The sequence below is a fragment of the Montipora foliosa genome, chromosome 10, assembly GCF_036669935.1.
Source record: "Montipora foliosa isolate CH-2021 chromosome 10, ASM3666993v2, whole genome shotgun sequence".
Classification (NCBI taxonomy): Eukaryota; Metazoa; Cnidaria; class Anthozoa; order Scleractinia; family Acroporidae; genus Montipora; species Montipora foliosa.
The window spans coordinates 15,002,544-15,020,801 of NC_090878.1; the positions used below are offsets into that span (position 1 = coordinate 15,002,544).

The following is an 18,258-nucleotide window of genomic DNA, read 5'->3' on the forward strand; positions in this document are numbered from 1 at the left end:
TGGCCTATCCTGGACATTTCTCACTGTGCACGGATTCTGGCTGAGCCAAAGTTAAAGTCAGTTACTGGTTGAAGTTAATGGCAACTGCTTTGTTTACTAGAGGAGTACGCTCAGGCTTCCTATTTTGGACAGAACTGATACAAAGTTGAGGAGATGGATAACGGGACACATCCAAATGCCGTTACTTGGAAAAAGTCAAAATGATCTTTCTGTGCAGCAACTTGACTTAAACTTGATAACAGCAATACCTGTTTTGTCGGATGACTTCTTTTTCATGACGAACCTGTATATCAAATAAAGTAATCGGGTAAATTAGAACAACGTTAAGTACTATGATCGCCATAGTTGTACGGCGCAAACAATTGAAATTGAAAGTTTAGGTTCACAGGCTTCCGGCGTACACTTATACCTGCATAAGTTGCACAGCAATCCGTCTTTCCTGCTGGGATTGCCTCATAAGTCTGTTTACCAACATCTCTTCCCGGTGAGCTTCCTGCAATCATGCATAAAGAAAGAGGGGGTTTCACTTGTTCGTCAAAAGAAAAAAGTTAAAAAAACCTCTAAAACCAAAATTTGATTCGATTCGCGTTGATTTGTTGATTTCAATTTACAGTGTCGCCAATTATTGCTCCAGCACTAGAAGATTACACACTTAAATAATTTTTGTTGTTTTTTTTTTCTTTCTCGCGCCACATTCTTGGCCAATAAGAAGTAAAAAAAAAACAAGCCAATTGTGACTCGTAGGCGTTGTCCCGGATGTACAAGACTACGACGACTAACAAACGTGATTATATAGCGAACCCAAAGCTACAATCTTGGACAAAAATCGTTGAGACTTGTCTCAAGGTTTTTACCTCTTGGACAATTACTACAAGCTGGTGACAAAGAAGCGGAAAGAATGCCTCAACACTGTTTGGGGGGAGAGGGGGATACTTGCTTAGGGTGGCAGTTTGTTTCGTTAGTTGAGCATCAAACTATCGCCTGAGTCTAAACTAGTCCTGCCCTTGTAATGACATTAAGGAGTTTACGAAACGACGACGGCTACAGCAACGACAACGCCAAAAAGCAGTAATATTATTGGTTAAAAGAACCAAAATGATCGTGCTGCACGTGCGGCACACATTTTTTAACAATTACCTCCCGTACTCGTCAAAACTACTACGTGAAATGATCAAATTTTAGGTTTTGACTGCAACGCGGACAAACTAAAGTGAATCTTTCAGTATCACTCCTTACTTCAAATCCGTCCGCATTAACCCTCTTATAGGACACTTCGCCCATATTGTATAATAAAAACAAAGTGGAATCATCATGAAATACTTAAAATAGCTCAAACTTATATTTTGAAGCGACGTTTTCGTCGCGGTAGCCGTCGTGGTTTCTTAAACTCCCTCTTAGGGAGCTTTAGCAACGACAACGGCGACGGCAACGAGAACGTCACAAGATTGCATATTTAGTGAGCAAAAGCAATAGCTTGGCACGCTCTGCACGTGCATCTATGAAAAGATATTTTCATTTTTGTCTATTTCTTTCCCGTCGTCAGCAAAACTACAACGTGAAATGACCAAATTTGAGTTTTAGGGAGAACGTCAGCGCTTGAGAATAAATTTTCATTTCTCCCTTAAATTGAGCGCCGTTCATACTAGTTTCGTTCTTGAGGGCTTGCCCACCTTTGTCACGTTACAATACTTGTGAAAGTCGCGAAGCAATTACAATAACGCTAATTCACATTTAACGACGACGCTCTCGTTGCCGCTGTCGTCGTCGTTGCTAAAGCTCTCTATTGCCTTCCTTGTAATGGCAAACTTTGTACAATCCATTGTAGTCTTTTCGAATAAGAACATCACAGAGATTTAAGCCCCGTTCACACGAGCAAGTTTTCTTTGACAGGCTTCCTAGACAATTATCATTTCTCGTTCAAGTTTTCTTTGACAAGCTTTGCGTGAAAAATAAAAAAAATGCTCATTTAGACAATGAACAAGTTTTCCTTGACAAGTTTAACCTGTGCCCACAATACTTTTATTCCGCAAATAAGCAAAAAGGCTCGATCACTCCAACTTGCTTTCGTTTTAGCCACCATTTTGCATACTTGACAGCAATGAGCATAACTGTGATACTGGGAACTAAGGCTCATAGATATTCCTTGCTACATTTTCCTCGTCACGGTCCGTTTACACAAACAAATTTCCTCCTTGGCAACCTTTCCTTGCTAGCTTTTCATCGTAAAAGAAAAGTTGTCAATTTTACCCTATTTACACGAATAATCTTTCCTTGTTAATGAAAACTTGCTCGTGTAAACGGAGCTTTACCATCGTGTTTACAAGAAATGGCAAAAGGAAACTGCAGGATCCTGCTTGTCACAAATTAAGGTGTGAAAATTCTCTTATTGTAACTATTCGGGATCCTTTGAGGAGTTCATCGAAAAGAGGAGCTAACAGACAAGAAATAGGCTCGAGTCAAACAAGTCGCAAATTTCAGTCCGACATTTGACGCGAACACGATTTTAAATGGAGAGATTCAGCATCTTGTCTGCGTGAAACAGGGGATAATTATGATACTAAAAGCTGACGTTTCGAGCGTTAGCCCTTCGTCAGAGCGGATCCTTTTCTGCATTTATTCTAAAATAACATAAAAAAACATTTGAATTCCACCAAACCTCCTGAGCTTCGTGCGCTTTCATTTGCTCAATTAAAACTCGTCTCCTTCGCTTTTCTCTTTCCTGTTAAAAAAATGTAGTTAAAATGAAAAATGGGCTTACTGCCTCCTAATATTATGCAATCAGTCTTTTTACGTCAGTCATGCGCAGCAAGGACGATCCGCACCAATCCCGTGACGAGGACAGATTGCTATATCATACAAGTAGAGCCCTTTTTATTTATCTCGGGTTCAAGTTGCATGCTTTGCAAAGAAATTCCTCACAATTTTGCATTCTACAGCATAAGGTATTGATACCTTCATGCATGGGATGTCTGATTCTGATTGACCGCTATATAAAACCTGACGTATGGTCGCAAGTATTTCCCCTTACTTTGGACCGGCCGCATTTTGATTAGATATGCTCAAGGAACTCGTCAACGAAAGCCTCTATCTCCCAGACTTGGCTTAGAAGTCAACCCTCCCCGGAGTAGATTTATTTACAAACGACGTCTCCCTTGGGAGATTCAGTACCCCCACTAAAAGCCGATCAAAACAGAGCTATCTCAGCGTCAACGGAAATTTGAAGCTTTTCACGGAAAAACCTGCTCCTAAAAATAAAGGGTTGACTATAGGAATTAGTGGAGATAGTTGCGCCCCTTGATGAGCCCCTGGTATGCTCCATGTGACTGGTTCATTTATCGCCTGTGTCTTCTCTGATTGGCCAGATTTATTGCTATGGTTTTCTCCTACGACACTGAGCTAAAGCGTTCTTTGTGAGCAAACGATGTAATTACCTTCCTTGCTACTGAATCTTCTTCAAGTCTTGTTCTAATTTTGTTGATATAATTGTCGTTAGAACTGGGCTAAAAGACAAATTATAAATTTTCAGTGAAATGCCAAGATCAACAATACAAATAAAGTAGGCTCCTAGTCGCACGGACAGAACTGCAATAGGGACATAAGAATAATTTTTGCATTAATATCCAAAACGACAGTACTCAAGACAGAGAGTGTAAACTTTAATTAATTGCTCACTGTCTTTGGTAGAGGAGGGAGGGGTTTAACAGCTGCGTTTCAAATTGCTAAACAAGTTTAAACGTCAGGGAAAGAAAGACTATGGAAGACGTTCGATCCGTTTTAACTTGGACAAAGAGTCTAATAATGGCCGTTTTCACACTACAAGGCGAACACATTGCCTGCTCTGATAAAATTGTCTCAAAACGACAATTTTTAGACGACTTAATCGCCTGAAACTTGTCCGTATAAAAAGGATAAGTCTCTGTTACGAGCCTAGGAACAGTAGGAAGGCCCATCAGGCCGGCGCTTATATCCGGTTTCTTAACTTGTCCGTATAGGAAAACGATATTTCGAAGACGATTTGTCAGTCCAGACGAACAAGGGGTGGGGAAGGAAGGGAGGGGAAGGGGGGGGGGGGGTTAACATCGCTGTTCAACAAAATCGAACGGATGTTGAAGCCAACGTTTAAGCCGTTTGCTCGGGCCTTTAAACTTTAAACCTTTTAACTTTTTTAAACACAAAGCTGTAATCTGATAAAGAGCATACTTTTATGTATGAAAGAGGGTCGACAGGTTTCTTCGGAGCCTTTGAACCAAGAAATGCGTCCATTTCTGTGTCAACTTCACGGTTAGTTTCTCTGAGGACGAGATAAAAACACAACATATGAGGTAACCCTAGGAAAAGCATCGTTGCTTGAAATACTCCATACTGACCCCTCGAATCCTATTGGACTCGCTGGTGGAATCACGGCTCGTAGACTAGCTTCAAACGCATCAATACTTTCCTTCACCTCCTACAAAAATGTGGGAAGAAATCAGCGTTTTAAACTATTCAGATTTTTTCAAGCGTATTAAGTTAGCTCACTTCGTGATGACCTTACATTTCCGGTCCAAAAACCCGCGGGATGAAACGGGACGAAGCATATCAGTCAGAGGGGTGTTAAGGTAAAGAATATTGCCAGGGGGACAGTGTTTTGATCGAAGAACGGTTTTTCTTTTTTCGTCAATTAACTCGTGGTGAGAGCGCACAGGTCGAAATAGATTTGGCAGGCAAGAAAAGGCTGGCTTCCTGAAATGAACTCATTGTTATTGTTGTATCCAAATGTCTCGGTGAGTCACCACGAAGAACGAGTGTTAGGGAGGCCATGCAGTGAGTGTGCGAAGAGACCACGTAATAATAATAATAATAATAATAATAATAATGATGATGATGATGATGATGATGATGATGATGATGATAATAAATTAACGTCACCTTCCGGAAAGCTCTGTTTGAATTCATACATTAAGGGTGCGTTCGATTGGCCGTAATCCGGAATAGGAATACATGGAATATCAGTTAGGAATCCTTCGTTTTTACGGAGATTCACGTAAAAATTGTCAACCATCTGCTAAAATGCTATTTTAAACATATTTTTGTTATCCTTGCTGCTTCGAAACGCGCCAGACATACCGTTTTAATCATCATTCCACGTATTCTTATTCCGGAATAGGGTCAATCGAACGCCCCCTAAGAAACATATATACCTCTGCCTCTCTCTGGCGTCGAACTTCGGCCCGCGATTTGCCTGTCCTCTGAAAAGGAAATGGAATTTACGTCCGGTTTTGGAGCAGAAAGATTTAAGAAGTAGACACTGATGTAATGATAAATTAAACCTTTTTTTTTGGAATCCAAAAAAAGAGTAATAAAGCATTTTAAAAAAGCTAACGGAACAAAATGCGGATAAAAACATATAGTTTCAAAATATAGAATGGGAAACGGAAATTTTCGGGTAGAAAATCAGTGGTACAGGCATTTCCCGATATTGCGGAGAACGTCAAAAAAAAACCTCAGGCTTTTTATTCGGAAATTCCTGTACCATTTGGTCCATTCAACCATTCAACCTCCTCGAGGTTTCACGATTTGTAAACATTTACCTCAAAGGTAGACTGGACAGAGTAACCTATTGTTTTCACCCTGCCAAAAGTGAAGACCGCGGAAACATCTTGTTGAGACCACTTTCGCGTTAAAGCTTAGCCATACAGACAGAAAAGTTAGGGCTGAAAACGGAACCTCCTTCGAGATTTTGAGGAAAAAATTCTGACAGTGTTTTAACAATATTGCGACAATGCTTTCCTCTTACTTTCAACTCTTACGCCGAGGTTTCAAGAAGGTCCCAATATGCAAGATGGTAACCATTTGTTGTGCTTCACTTCAAACAATACATGGTCGATCCACTCCGAGTCTTTTTTTTAAGATAAGTGTTTGTAAATGAAAAGCGCAACTTCGCCTGCTTGATGATATAAATGTTTTAATGTTATTTATGGTGGAAGGTGCTCTTAGCTACCGCTCCAAGTGTCAAAGCGCGCATGCAATTTTGAAAGCGAAGCCCGAGGCAAGTGGCAAGCACCTGAGTAAAATCGTGGTAGAAAATGCCAATTTCTTTTCTTCAAAAAATTACCTTGGAATGAGGTGGCTTGGGGATCATAACCGTTGCTTCTCTGTGTGAAGAGAATGTAAATAAATGTTGGTATAAACAACATATGAAAAACATAAGACTTACATGAGTGCACATCAAGTTCACACTGAATTGCTTTTTTTAGTAGCACTCTCGGAATTTTGAGCCCGAAAGTGTTCCAGTAGAGAATACTGCGTAAGGAAATATCGAGTCGCCTGGACAACGAATGTTATGGTTTATTTATTTAATTTTGTATTTATTTACTTCTTTATTCGCTTGCTTGTTTGTTTGTTTATTAAGAATGGAAATCAGCGATAGTAGATTAGAATGACGTCCCGATGATCCACTATATAAGGCAACGTCATTCTAACCTACTATCTCAGATTCTTATCAGCCAATATGAAAAATACCATAATACTCTTTGCTTGTCACCCAAAATTTTGCATAAGCATTGTTTTTATTTTCTCTGGGGCCTTATCATGGTCCCAAGAGAAACTGGAAACAATGCTTACGCAAAATTTTGGAGGGACAAACAAAGAGTATTATGATATTTTTGATATTGGCTAATAAGAATTTGTGATAGTAGGTTAGAATGACGTTACCTCATAGTGAGTCACATAGACCCTATGCAAAAATGGCTGCCTTTAAATTATTCTTTTGTCCATATTCAAAATAGCCCAACTAACCTCGTTCAGGATAACAAATTCTTTAGAATTTTGTCTCAAAAACGAGGTTAGTTGGGCTATTTTGAATATGAACAAAAGAATAATTTAAAGGCAGCCATTTTTGCATAGGGTCTATTGGCTAATTCTTAATTGTCTATCTAAAAAGTCCATTGCTTTTTTTAGCCATTTATTCGGTTGGTTACTTAGTAGTAGGTTAGTAAGTTTGCACCAATTACGAAGACATTGGGTGTTTTTTGTTTTTGTTTTTTTTTGGTTTGTTTCTTTTTTTGTTTTGTTTTGTTTTTTTTTTTTTGCAAAAAGAACCAGTTGGGCGAATTAGTTACTAAAGGGGGATTTCAAACAACAACCTGACTATACTAAAACATTATTTACCCATACCTGATTTTGCCCATCATCTCAAGTTGCTTCTGCTTTGCTATTCGCGACTATTAGAAGAAAAAAAAACACATCTCACTTAACAACGAAAAAAGAACACTGTAAAACTTATGCGAAGTCACGAAATTATTATTAATACCTTTTCCAATCCTTGTTTCCTTTGTCCCTGAAAATACTTTTTCATTTTCTCTTCCTCTTCAAACCTGTACCAAACCAAATCTTTATTATTCCTCATTACTTCAAATAAAAGTATTAATTCCGGATTTCCTTTCTTCCTCTGGATAAAAAACCGTTCATGTTGTGTTGGTAAGCATGGTTTTTTTAATGGTCCCCTGTAGGGTATTTGTTTCCCTAGCGACGTTCGAGCCAGGCGGGGTTGTTCTCCCAAATTGTTAGGAGACTCTCTATGATCAAGTGAAAGCAAAGTGCAAGCTATATAGCTGGATAGCAAAAACAAAAGTTTGGTTTCTTGCGGGAATACTCTTGTTTTAGGTTTTCCTCAAAAATGTCAGCAAAAGATTGGAAAAGAAAAAGGGAAAAAATGTTCTAAACGCTACTAAGACTTGTTCTCACCTTGCCTTAAACGCCATTTCCTCGTGCTCTTTCTGTTTGGCCTGATATCTCTGCACCAGCTGCTCGAAATTCAGATCCACTTGACGTTTGGTAAGCTGCTTCAGTCTCTGAAACAGACGACTCTCATCAGATGAGCGCAAAGACTATACAATCCAACATGTCGTGCTTTTCAAATACAAATGAGGGGACTATACTAGGAGGTCAAGTTTCAAAGGGAGGAGATCTTAGCACCACAGAGAAATACAATATTGCACCCTGGAAGGAGCCTGTCACGCTGGATTGAAGAGTCTGAGGTGCCATATGGTTATTTTCATTTGTCATTTGCAAACGGAGCTTTTCAATCCTCTTAAGTCATAGGCCTTTGGCAACACATGTTCGGAGCTGCAAAGAGATCAGCGCGATTTCGCGCATAATTTCCTGATTCTTATCCACCAACACAATCGACTCCCTATAGTTCTGATCTAGAAAAGTCCAAAAAATAGATCCCTTCCCCGTCCCCACACTACCCCCACCCGCTACATCACCACCACTCTAGACCAATCTACCTGTACACAGAAAAAGTACTGAGCCTCTACGCGTGTAAGCCCCCCTCATAACCAGGGATCACAGCCGGGCGTTTTCATTGACACGTTCTTTCCCGCAGTGGACGGGTTTTCAGAATGTTGAAGTTGCGTTGGTTTGTTGCAGAAATTGAATAAAAGAGTGCCTCATTAATGCTGGGTGTTTTGCATACTTTGTTTTTGAACTCTGTATTACAAAACAATTACACGCAATAAGTAAGCCCCTCCAATAGGTCCGAGAGGTCGCGGGGTCCAACCCCGGCCGGATCAAAACTCAGGATCTTAAAATACTTGTAACTAGAGCGGTTTTCAATTGAGTGTCGAAAGTAATTAGCAAATTACTTTGGTTTTGCATTACTCCACACCTTGATTGGTTCAAAGTTGTGGCGACACTTTTTCAACCAATCAGAAGTGAAACCAAAACCAATCGTGGCTCTCGCGAGCACATTTTCCCGCGCTCTGTGCCGGCTACGTGTAATTACTTTGAGCTTTGATTGGTTTACTGGATTGTCTCCGTCCTTTTTGATTGGCCAAAGAAATTATTTTGGTTTTGGTTTTACGACACTCGTTTGAAGACCGCTCTAAGGAGAAAGCGCTGCCTTTGTAATTTCATGTGCAAATGCTTAGACTTTCAAGTCTTCTCGGATATATGTTCATAGGTTCCCTGTGGGACATTAAAGAACCCGCACACAATTCGAAAAGAGTAAGGGAGTCCCCGGTGTCCTGTTGTCTCCAGCAAAAGAGGCCGGCTTGGTAAGTGATTTCTCTAAAAAGGCTTGTGGTGTATGACGCCACCTAAGCAGAAACAGTCATAAGTCAAAAAGGGCCATGGCCGAGTGCTGGAACATGAAGATGTAGATATAGATGTAGCTCTAAAGGTGTGTATTTGACAACAGCGTTTAAGATCATGAATTTGAGTCCTGTCTACAGCTGGTATTTTTTTAAACTTTCTCTTGTATTCACACAGAGCCAAGGGGACGCAAGGTTATTCCAACAATCAAAATGTATGTACACAAGAGCCAATGACCAAGACCGTACATCTTCGAAACTGAGTTGGTATGCCAATACAGGCGCAGAAGAGGTTATTTAATAACGACATTCGTGTGCTAAAAAAATCGGCACAGACGGTTTCGTCTATCAATCAAACATCTTTGTTTTGCAGAGAACGGCAAAGAAGCGTTCTACCGTTGCGAGACGATTGTATTAGGGAGTTTAAGAAACCACGACGGCTACCGCGACGAAAACGTCACTTCAAAATATAAGTTTGAGCTATCCTAAGTGTTTCATGATTATTCTCGTAATGGACCTCTTTAGCTTCTCTAGGAGACAGTTTCTTTCAAATGTCGTCTTATGCACGTGCATATGTGTGCATAACGTAGGGAAAAAATGCAAAAATTGCCTTGGAAACGTGACGTGGCCTTAAATGGGAAAACAAAACGTACAAATCCCGGGTTGGGGCCATCGACCAAAATATATGGTAACTCTTGTGCTCCTAAGGTACTTTACAGATATTATAATATAGAGGAAAACTTTAAAATCCATGCATATTTATTTGAAATATCATGTTGATAACAAACAATTCCATGCAAGGAGCTAGATGGCACCCAGTTGCTACAAACAAGGCAATATTTACAACAATAAAACGCTTTTCAACGGAGTTTGTAAAACCTATACCAAATTAATCATTTTGAGTATTTACGACACCGAAACCCAAAGAGCGCGATGAGCCAATCACATTTCGAAGAAATTACGTTTAACTTGCTCAAAGAGCGGGAAAATCCTCACATGCAAGACACGATGAAATTTAGTCTCCTTTATAGTACACTCAACAAAATTACTGGATTCTGATTGGACTCAGAGGAGTACAATTAATCCCAAATTGTACTCTCCAGGAGTACCAATGACTTTTCTTTCCAAAGTTGACAAGTCGTGCGAATTCCTATACTAATTCTCATAGCTTGAAATAGTGGGGTAATACTTTTAGTCAATCTTTAGGAGGATCAATCGAAAGCAACATTTGGTCTAATTGCTTCAGATACTAAAATGAAAAGCGCGCTAATATCAAACTTAGTTTTACTCGGGATTTTACACGGCACGGTACAAAATGCATTACATGTACTTCCGAGGGAACAATTAAATATGCTATTGAATCTTGCTAAAACCGAACATAACTGTAGATTAACTGGATTAAACAACCATCCAGATCTCGAGAGAGTTTTTTCATTATAAAAGCTTGAGGACTGAGGCCAGGCCGTGAACTTCGCATCAAAAGCAATTAAGGATAATGGAATAATTTGATTAGGGCTAAAAATGAGAGTTTAAAAGTTCTAAATTTCTCTTTTTTTTTTCGCAATTGCGAAAGTGCGATACATTATCGAACCCCCTCAAATCTACTTTTTAGTAGTTGAATAATGTTATCAAGATCGTCGACAAAGTTCATGACAATTCGAGATGTCATCAAAACATCTTGCATTACATTTCTGGTATATTTTTTCAAAGTTCTATCATGTCTAATTTCTCGGACTTGAGCTACAACTGTCTTCATGTCATGAACTACAGAAAAAGAGATTTCTTGTAAATCTTTAACAACTTCAAGAGCTAGGTTTGTTATCTGCTGTCGGATTTCTTCATTTAAGACTTCACGCACACAGCGTTCGACAGTTGAGTCGAGGACGTCTCTAGTTATGGCCACGCTGTCTTGATTCAGAGGGATTTTCTATGGTAAACAGACAAAACTAGCATTGGCAATGGTATGATACCTATACAGACCGACAATGTTGGCCAACATCATTCGTAGTTGACACTTCTGCACTCTCAACTAAACTTACCACCAATAAAAATTATTGGCCCAACATTGTCATTAACAGGTTCTCATCTTCCAAATTTCAAGTACATGTATCCATAACAGCGAAAACAAATTATTAAAGGCAAAGCATTTTCAACCACACTTGTAAGTCTCTTCGCACTGTTGTGTATGTCACTATCAATTCTAAAACGCTGGAAAAGGATGAAAACAAATGATTATAAATTTCTGCCACGCTTTTTACGCTATCGTTCTTAAAATCTTTGTTTTCACCAATCCACACTTATAATGGTGTTTTAAAACGTTCTTTTTTCATAAGTGTGTTTGTGGCCTTGGTTTATACGACAAGGTGAAATTATCGGTTCAACATTATCAAATAATTCAAGTTGGAAAACTGGCAAAATGTTCGAACCTTTTAAAGTTTAACAAACTTTTGGATGTAATGTTTGATCGAAAAACCCAAGAAAAGGAAGAACGGGTCGGGTGAATCGCGCTCTCGATTAGAAGCCTAAATAGTAAACATGAAATACCACTCCGGTCCGATTGTGTGGAAGACTGTTTACAGTCCGTGTGATTGTTGAGTAAGTTTCGATCATACGGCCGAAGAATAATTATCTCCTACGCAATCGCACAGAATAGTGTCGTTCGTTGTTTTTTTTTCCCAATTTCAGCAACCGGATTCGGAAGGGGGCTAAACTCGCTTGGTTTTCTGCGTTACTCCCGAACACCATTCTGCGAGAAACACAGGTCACAGGTCAGGTCAGGTCACAAGTTGCAGGTCAGGTTGCAGGTCAGGTCACAGGTCAGGTTGCTGGTCAGGTCAAGGCAATAGGAAGAATATTTTTCTGCCAACAAAATTGACTATTTTCACCATCCCATGGTGGAGGAGGGTATTTACAAAAAAAAAAACAATACAAGTTATTTACTCTTGGGACTGTATCATGCTTCAGAGAACTGAACATCCATCGTGATCGTTTAATGCAAATAATTCCCCCCCCCCCCCCTCCCCAAATGACCTGTATTATGGGAAGGGTGAAAAAATTGAATAAATTAAATAAATTAAATAAATTATGGAAGTACCCATAAGTCCTGTAATTCGAAGCTAACGGGATCAACGAGAAAGGATCTCTAACAATGCGTGGCATTGTTTACTTAAGCTTCAGAATGTGGCTCCACGCGATTAAATCCGTCCCAGCAAACAACGAAAACAACGAATTTCACGTGCAAATTGCTTCTTACCTTGTTGTCCTCGGCTTCACTCTTATCCTCCATTTCTGTGGCTTTTACCCATGCGCTCACAAGATAAATCACGTGATGACAGGACTTATGACCTGACATGACCTGACCTGCAACCTGACCTGACCTGTGACCTGACCTGTGACCTGACCTGTGACCTGACCTGCAACCTGTGACCTGACCTGTGTTTTAGACCCGCCGCGATAAATGTGGCAACTACAGCCTTTGTGGCTGCTGAAAAAACAGCTTCTTTTGTTGCAATTTGGTCGGCATAAGTTTGTTAGTTAAACAGGAAAAAGAATGTTTGTAAATAGATACTTTTCCTACGCACTAAGTAAAAGTTTTCAATGATTGCTTTCATGAGAAGTAAAATTTACATGTTGCAAAAAATTTTTGCAAAGTTAACACATTTGTATTAAGAAAAACACCAATTGGCGATTTGTGAACAGGACTCAAACACATGACCTTCTAAAGAACACTTGTTGGCTGTGGCAAGTACCATGTCATTTTATTTTACAATCTAAAACCTAAAGCAAAATTCTGCTATTTTTAGAATTCCAAGCACTCTAGGCAAAAGAAAAAAAAAGCAGAGAAAGCATAAAATAATAGTTAAAATAGGGGCAAAATCTTCAGGCAAAGAAAATCAAAAGATGGAGATTACAGAGGCAAAGGAAAACACTTCAAGTAGACGATGAAACCTTCAATAAAATTATAATAGCAAATTAGCAGGTGCCAGAAGAAGGAAAGGGAGGGAGGGGGTGCCCAATGATGAATGGAAGAGGATAGTAATCACGTCTCTACTGTAGTTAGTGTTATCTTGTAATTGTTATTTACCGAGTTGTAATTAGTAGTCTATTCTGTTTTGATATTGTAATTAATAGTGTGATTTGTATTTTAGTAATTCATAATCGTTGTATGTGCTTAGGTGTAACAAAATAATAAAAAGTTTTAAATTACAAAACTACTGTCTACTGTAGTCAGAAAGGCCTAAAACTGTGAGCTGTTTGTTTGTAATTCAGCTTAAATGACCACAATGGACAGGGACAGGGATTAAGAGCTCCATGCAGAGCACCATGGTTAAGAAATTATGACAACCACCTTTGCAAGAAAATTTGGTTTTGATCACCATATGATTGTACGTCCACCCAGGGCTCCATGTATGCCAATGTGAAACTCTGTGGTGCAACCCACGTTTTTTGACAGGAAAATAAAATCTTTGATATTGCAGCCATCCATGTTATGGTTTTTTGACACCTGTCAAGACAAGGTATCTGCTGGCCAATATCAAATGACCATAATGCAGGGTCAAGTTTAAAGATCATCAAGGTCATACGTGCATGTTTCTTTTTTGTAAATTCAACCGCCAACCAAGTACTGGTTTTCAATTGGATCGCAGGCTCCATGAAGCCAGGTTTAAAACTTATTGTAAGAATAAATAACACAAGACATCCGAAACATACATGGGTGCTGATCGAATCAACGACATAATTATCCTGTTAACATAAATAATAAGGTCTACTTGACTGTGCATTATACCAAATTATCAGGCCCATTTATCACTGACTAGTAGTCATTTACCTACAATTGTTACAACACCAACATGTTTTGGCAAATGCCTAGAACAACATTTTTTAATTAATTATCGATGAAAACATCACAGGGTACTAGTGTTTTCATAAACTACAAAACAGGAATGCCCGCCCAACACAGCTTCTTCTAAAAAAAAAAATCATCATTTTGAAAAACTATCCCAGGAATACCAACCTCTTTATAAATGCCACTTTCAATGCTCTCTAATTTCACTGGACCACTTGGTCTCATGGTTTCCATAGCAATGCCAGTCAGTCCTGTTTTCTATACCATACACAAAGGTACAATAACATTAGTCAAGATTGATCTGCATTCTAGTGCTGCATAATGTCACAATATTAACATCAGTTTGTCCTATATATTCATGTGTGATTTTAGGTCGAAACAGAGCTACATGTAGGAAGTCTGCACAAAATTGCTTCATCTGCTCGACCCAGTAGGAAGGATGTTCTCAATAATTTGCTGGAAGAACGTCTGAGATTAGGATTGGTAGAAGAATCATAATTGACATAAAAATTGTACAATTGTCTAATTTATAATAACATGACCGAGTGTCTAATATATGTACAATTATGTAGGATTAAAACGTACAGATTTCTTTCCAAGCGATATAAACAGCTGATACATCAATCTTGTAATTGCACTGTGGTTCTGGTTCATCAAAGCTCGTGCCTACAATACAGAAAATGTGCAGGAAGTCATTTTCAAGGACAAAGAGTAAAGCGATTTTCCTTAACAACAAAAATTAAAATAAAGGTAAAAATGCTTCTTACCACGTTAGTGTCATATGGCACCTCCAGCAATTTAAGGGTTGGTTCCAGAAGAGTAAAGTTATGAAGTTTGGAATCAGAAGTGCTTCAAGGAAACATAGCAACATTAATTATTATTTAATTATGAGTCAAGTTTGTGGCAAGCAATAGAGGCAAAGACAAATTGCACTGTATTGTTTTCAATTTGTAAAACCAATGACACATGAAGGATTCTGCATAGAAACGTAAGCATGCTGTGCTGCCGACGTTCTATTTAGAACATCGGCAGCACAGCATGCTCAAGAATTAAATCTCACCTTCAAGGTTAAAGGGGCTAAGTCATGCTATTTTAGGTAATTTTGTTCAATTTTGTTAATTATGAGCTCTAAACGTCAAATTGGCAGAGCAAGAGTCTTTCATTTGCAAAATCACGGCCACATAACTACTGAGAATGATTTTCCAGTTGTGTAAATGACATTTTGATATAAACTGATATAAATTTGAAAAAAGGTGGGCCGGCGTTTTCCAAATTTACCGAAATCAATCCATTTCAATCCTCTCCAGTTTTGTCCATCCATGTCCCTTAATTCTTGGCTTCCCGGTGTTTTGTTACAGTTCTTCTATAGTTTTGAACAGTTATTTTGACATTTTAGTTAATTCTACGACCATTCGATCAGTGCTGAAATTGTTTAAAATTGCGTGACCTTAAGCCGCTTTAATTCAAAGTATTGGAGAAAATGAAGAATCTCTCATTACATGTCTTTCCACCTTCAAATAGTATATTCCTTTGAGCAATCTTACCTTTATCTACCTCAACCCATTACCCTCCCACAATCCTGCCATCAAACAAATCAAATTCCTTATACAAATTAAAGGTTAGGGAATTGTTTGCAGAACTTTTGTCCCAAATTAGTTCCTAAAGGAGGTACAAGGAATGTTGAACAGGAAAAGGGAGATTATAATTTTGCTCACTTAAGGAAACCAAGCTGGTGATTTTAGACAGAGAGACTTGAGGTCTCTTTAATCAGCCACTTAATGAATTCATTATTTAATTAATTAGTCAGCTGATGGTGCTTAATGTAACGACACTGTAGATTTTTTTTTTTTTTAATTACATCTGTCCTACTCATTTTTCTAATAAAGAAAGGAATGGTTTCTATACAGAATAAAACTTGTTCATTTGACCTTTTGATTGTGAAATAGCTCTACATGTACATGTATGTACAATGATCTTATTCTTAACAAATTCTAAAAACTGAGATAGGTTGAAAGTTTTTAGCTCAAGCCTTTGCACGAAAATGTATCTTTTACCTAACAAAATATGGTAGTTAAAGACACGGGTTGTTCTCTCTGCGGGATAGTAACCGTATAATATACTCAGCACGTCTATAGTGTAGCAGTTACCACTTTGAGAGTTCCACCAGCTAATCGCTTTAACCCAGAAATCGTGAACAGTATTACACTCAACTAACATGTGGGGCAAGGTTTCTAATAAATCACAATAGTTACACAAAGGGGAATTTAATATTTTCATCATATATAACCTATTACCATATGGTAAAATGTTGTGAATTATTTTATACTGAAACATGCTTAATTTCGTTTCTTTAGTTAAATACCACACTGTAGATAGTGTTGTTAAAACTAGCCAGTTGCATGCAAAAATAACCACCAACTTTGTTGTTTTAGCTGACTACTCAAGTTCACACTCAGTCTGCTGGTTAGCACTGATAATACACACCTTCTACTTTTCATTAAAAACGGCTGTTACATCAAAAGAATTAATCTACCAAACAGGGCAAACTAAACAAATACATCCTGTTTTTGTGATGTATCTCTCTGAATAGATGCTGCCTGATTGCACGCAGTTGACTGCCTATTTTGAAAAAAGAACATCCAAAAAAATAAAAGCCCTCTGGCTACAGGCAACGAGGATTTCTCAAAATTAAAGCATGTAATTAGAAGGTTCAATTTACTGTAAATGATGTTGTCTTTCTGTATGAATAATTAACTATGTTTGTTGCAGTTATAAAAAGGCAATGTACAATTATGCCACTTAACTGGATGTTACTACCAATATTTCTTATAAAAAGATATGAAGTACTGTACCCATCTGGGTTGGGAATGGCTCTTAATAGGCTAGGAAAGGGTTCCCTGCAAGCAGAGGTCTCCTTTCTTTTGCATTTACTGGGAAAAGAAACCTCTGCCAAAGGTCGAAACTCACTGCGAAGAGCAACCAAACCCTCATGCGATACAAAATCGACACATGTTGTACTGCTGGAATTACTGTAAAGGAATGCACAGCAGGCCCAAGTCACAGTCAGCAGGCACATCATGCAGGGCTGTAATAAAGTTTTGAGTCACCTGTAGCCTTGTTCCCCACACCCATAGCAAACTTGTTACTTTGTGGGTTAATGCTGTCATTACAACAGGCAATTTCACCCATAGCACCAGGGGAAAATCAAGTGTGCTCAGCCACAACAGGTGTTACGGGTTACGGCCCTTAATGACAGCCCTGTCATGTCTTTTGAACATTCCCGACCAAGGGCGTGGACGGTGATTGTGTAAAAGTGAGTTTTGATTTTCCCATACTGATCATCAGCTCAGTGAAAGCAAAAAGAAATTAGAGACCTCAGAGCTAGCTTGAAGGGAAAGGAGAGGGGCAATTGGTAACAGTTTGGACTGAATCACCCAACAAGAGCATATAATATTGCCACTTACCTATTCTGAGAAAAAAATGAAAAATCCTCTTGAAGGCCATGCTTGTTTAGGAGTTCACCAAGCAGATATCCTGTTGAAAACTCTTTTGCAATATTTGCAGGGTCTATAAATTGACAATAAATAAATTACTACACAACTAAACTTGAAAAAAAAAAAACTCAAACGCAACGATTAAGTAAGAATTTAAAAAAAAAGAGGCACTGAGCCGGCCGAAGACACATTTCATGCAACTGAAGAAGAATCATCAACAGAAAATCGCATAAGTCCGTAAGAAATCAAAATCTGTGAGCTTACCTATAATTCTACTCAACCTAACATCTTCATTTAGCCAACGACATAGTATGTCAGTCATTTTTGTGGGTGAAAACGCCCCAAATGCAAGGGCTATTCCTTTATTAGTTCCTCGTCTGTTTCAGCTACAAATGGCCGCCATTTTTCGTCTGTAAACAATGCAACGATTGGTTACCAGGGAAACAAAAATGTATACATTGTACCAGTCCTTTGCGGTTGAAATAATTGTGTAGCTCGTTTTCACTGTCACGCAACGAAAAAATCAAATTGAAACCGTTCAATGAAATAAGCCAAAAACTTAGAATGTTGTAGGAGACACATTTATAAATCACCTCACCAATTCTCAGGTGTGTGTGGTACATCGTTTCTGAGTTATTTGTCGAAGCGTTTTTCGCAATTTTATTGAGTTTTAACTTAACGTTTTTATCAAAAACATAAAACAAAAAACAAACAGCGGCTACAAACATAATGATAAAGCGCATTTTACTTTTAACTTGACGTTTCGTATGCTACAACATACATCTTCAGAAGTGACGGTTGAACAAATTCAAATATCATATATATAAAATTAAGAAGACTGGTA

General features: G+C 38.5%; 1 protein-coding gene across 1 annotated transcript in view; it reads right to left on the reverse strand.

The window, feature by feature from the left end:
- Positions 1–17,838, reverse strand: part of LOC137973320 (sperm flagellar protein 2-like) — a 60,518-nt gene extending 42,680 nt beyond the window's left edge. Inside the window, exons 1-16 of the mRNA XM_068820109.1 lie at positions 17,679–17,838; positions 17,385–17,487; positions 14,688–14,769; positions 14,506–14,586; positions 14,089–14,178; positions 7,726–7,832; positions 7,292–7,355; positions 7,156–7,202; positions 6,095–6,134; positions 5,181–5,228; positions 4,368–4,447; positions 4,201–4,291; positions 3,432–3,500; positions 2,657–2,719; positions 410–493; positions 249–283 (exon numbers count right to left, since the gene is read on the reverse strand). Of these exons, the coding sequence (XP_068676210.1) occupies positions 249–283; positions 410–493; positions 2,657–2,719; positions 3,432–3,500; positions 4,201–4,291; positions 4,368–4,447; positions 5,181–5,228; positions 6,095–6,134; positions 7,156–7,202; positions 7,292–7,355; positions 7,726–7,832; positions 14,089–14,178; positions 14,506–14,586; positions 14,688–14,769; positions 17,385–17,487; positions 17,679–17,736 (1,142 nt within the window). The 5' untranslated portion in view covers positions 17,737–17,838. The remainder of the gene's footprint in view (positions 1–248; positions 284–409; positions 494–2,656; positions 2,720–3,431; positions 3,501–4,200; positions 4,292–4,367; positions 4,448–5,180; positions 5,229–6,094; positions 6,135–7,155; positions 7,203–7,291; positions 7,356–7,725; positions 7,833–14,088; positions 14,179–14,505; positions 14,587–14,687; positions 14,770–17,384; positions 17,488–17,678) is intronic.
- Between the last annotated feature and the right edge of the window lie 420 nt (positions 17,839–18,258).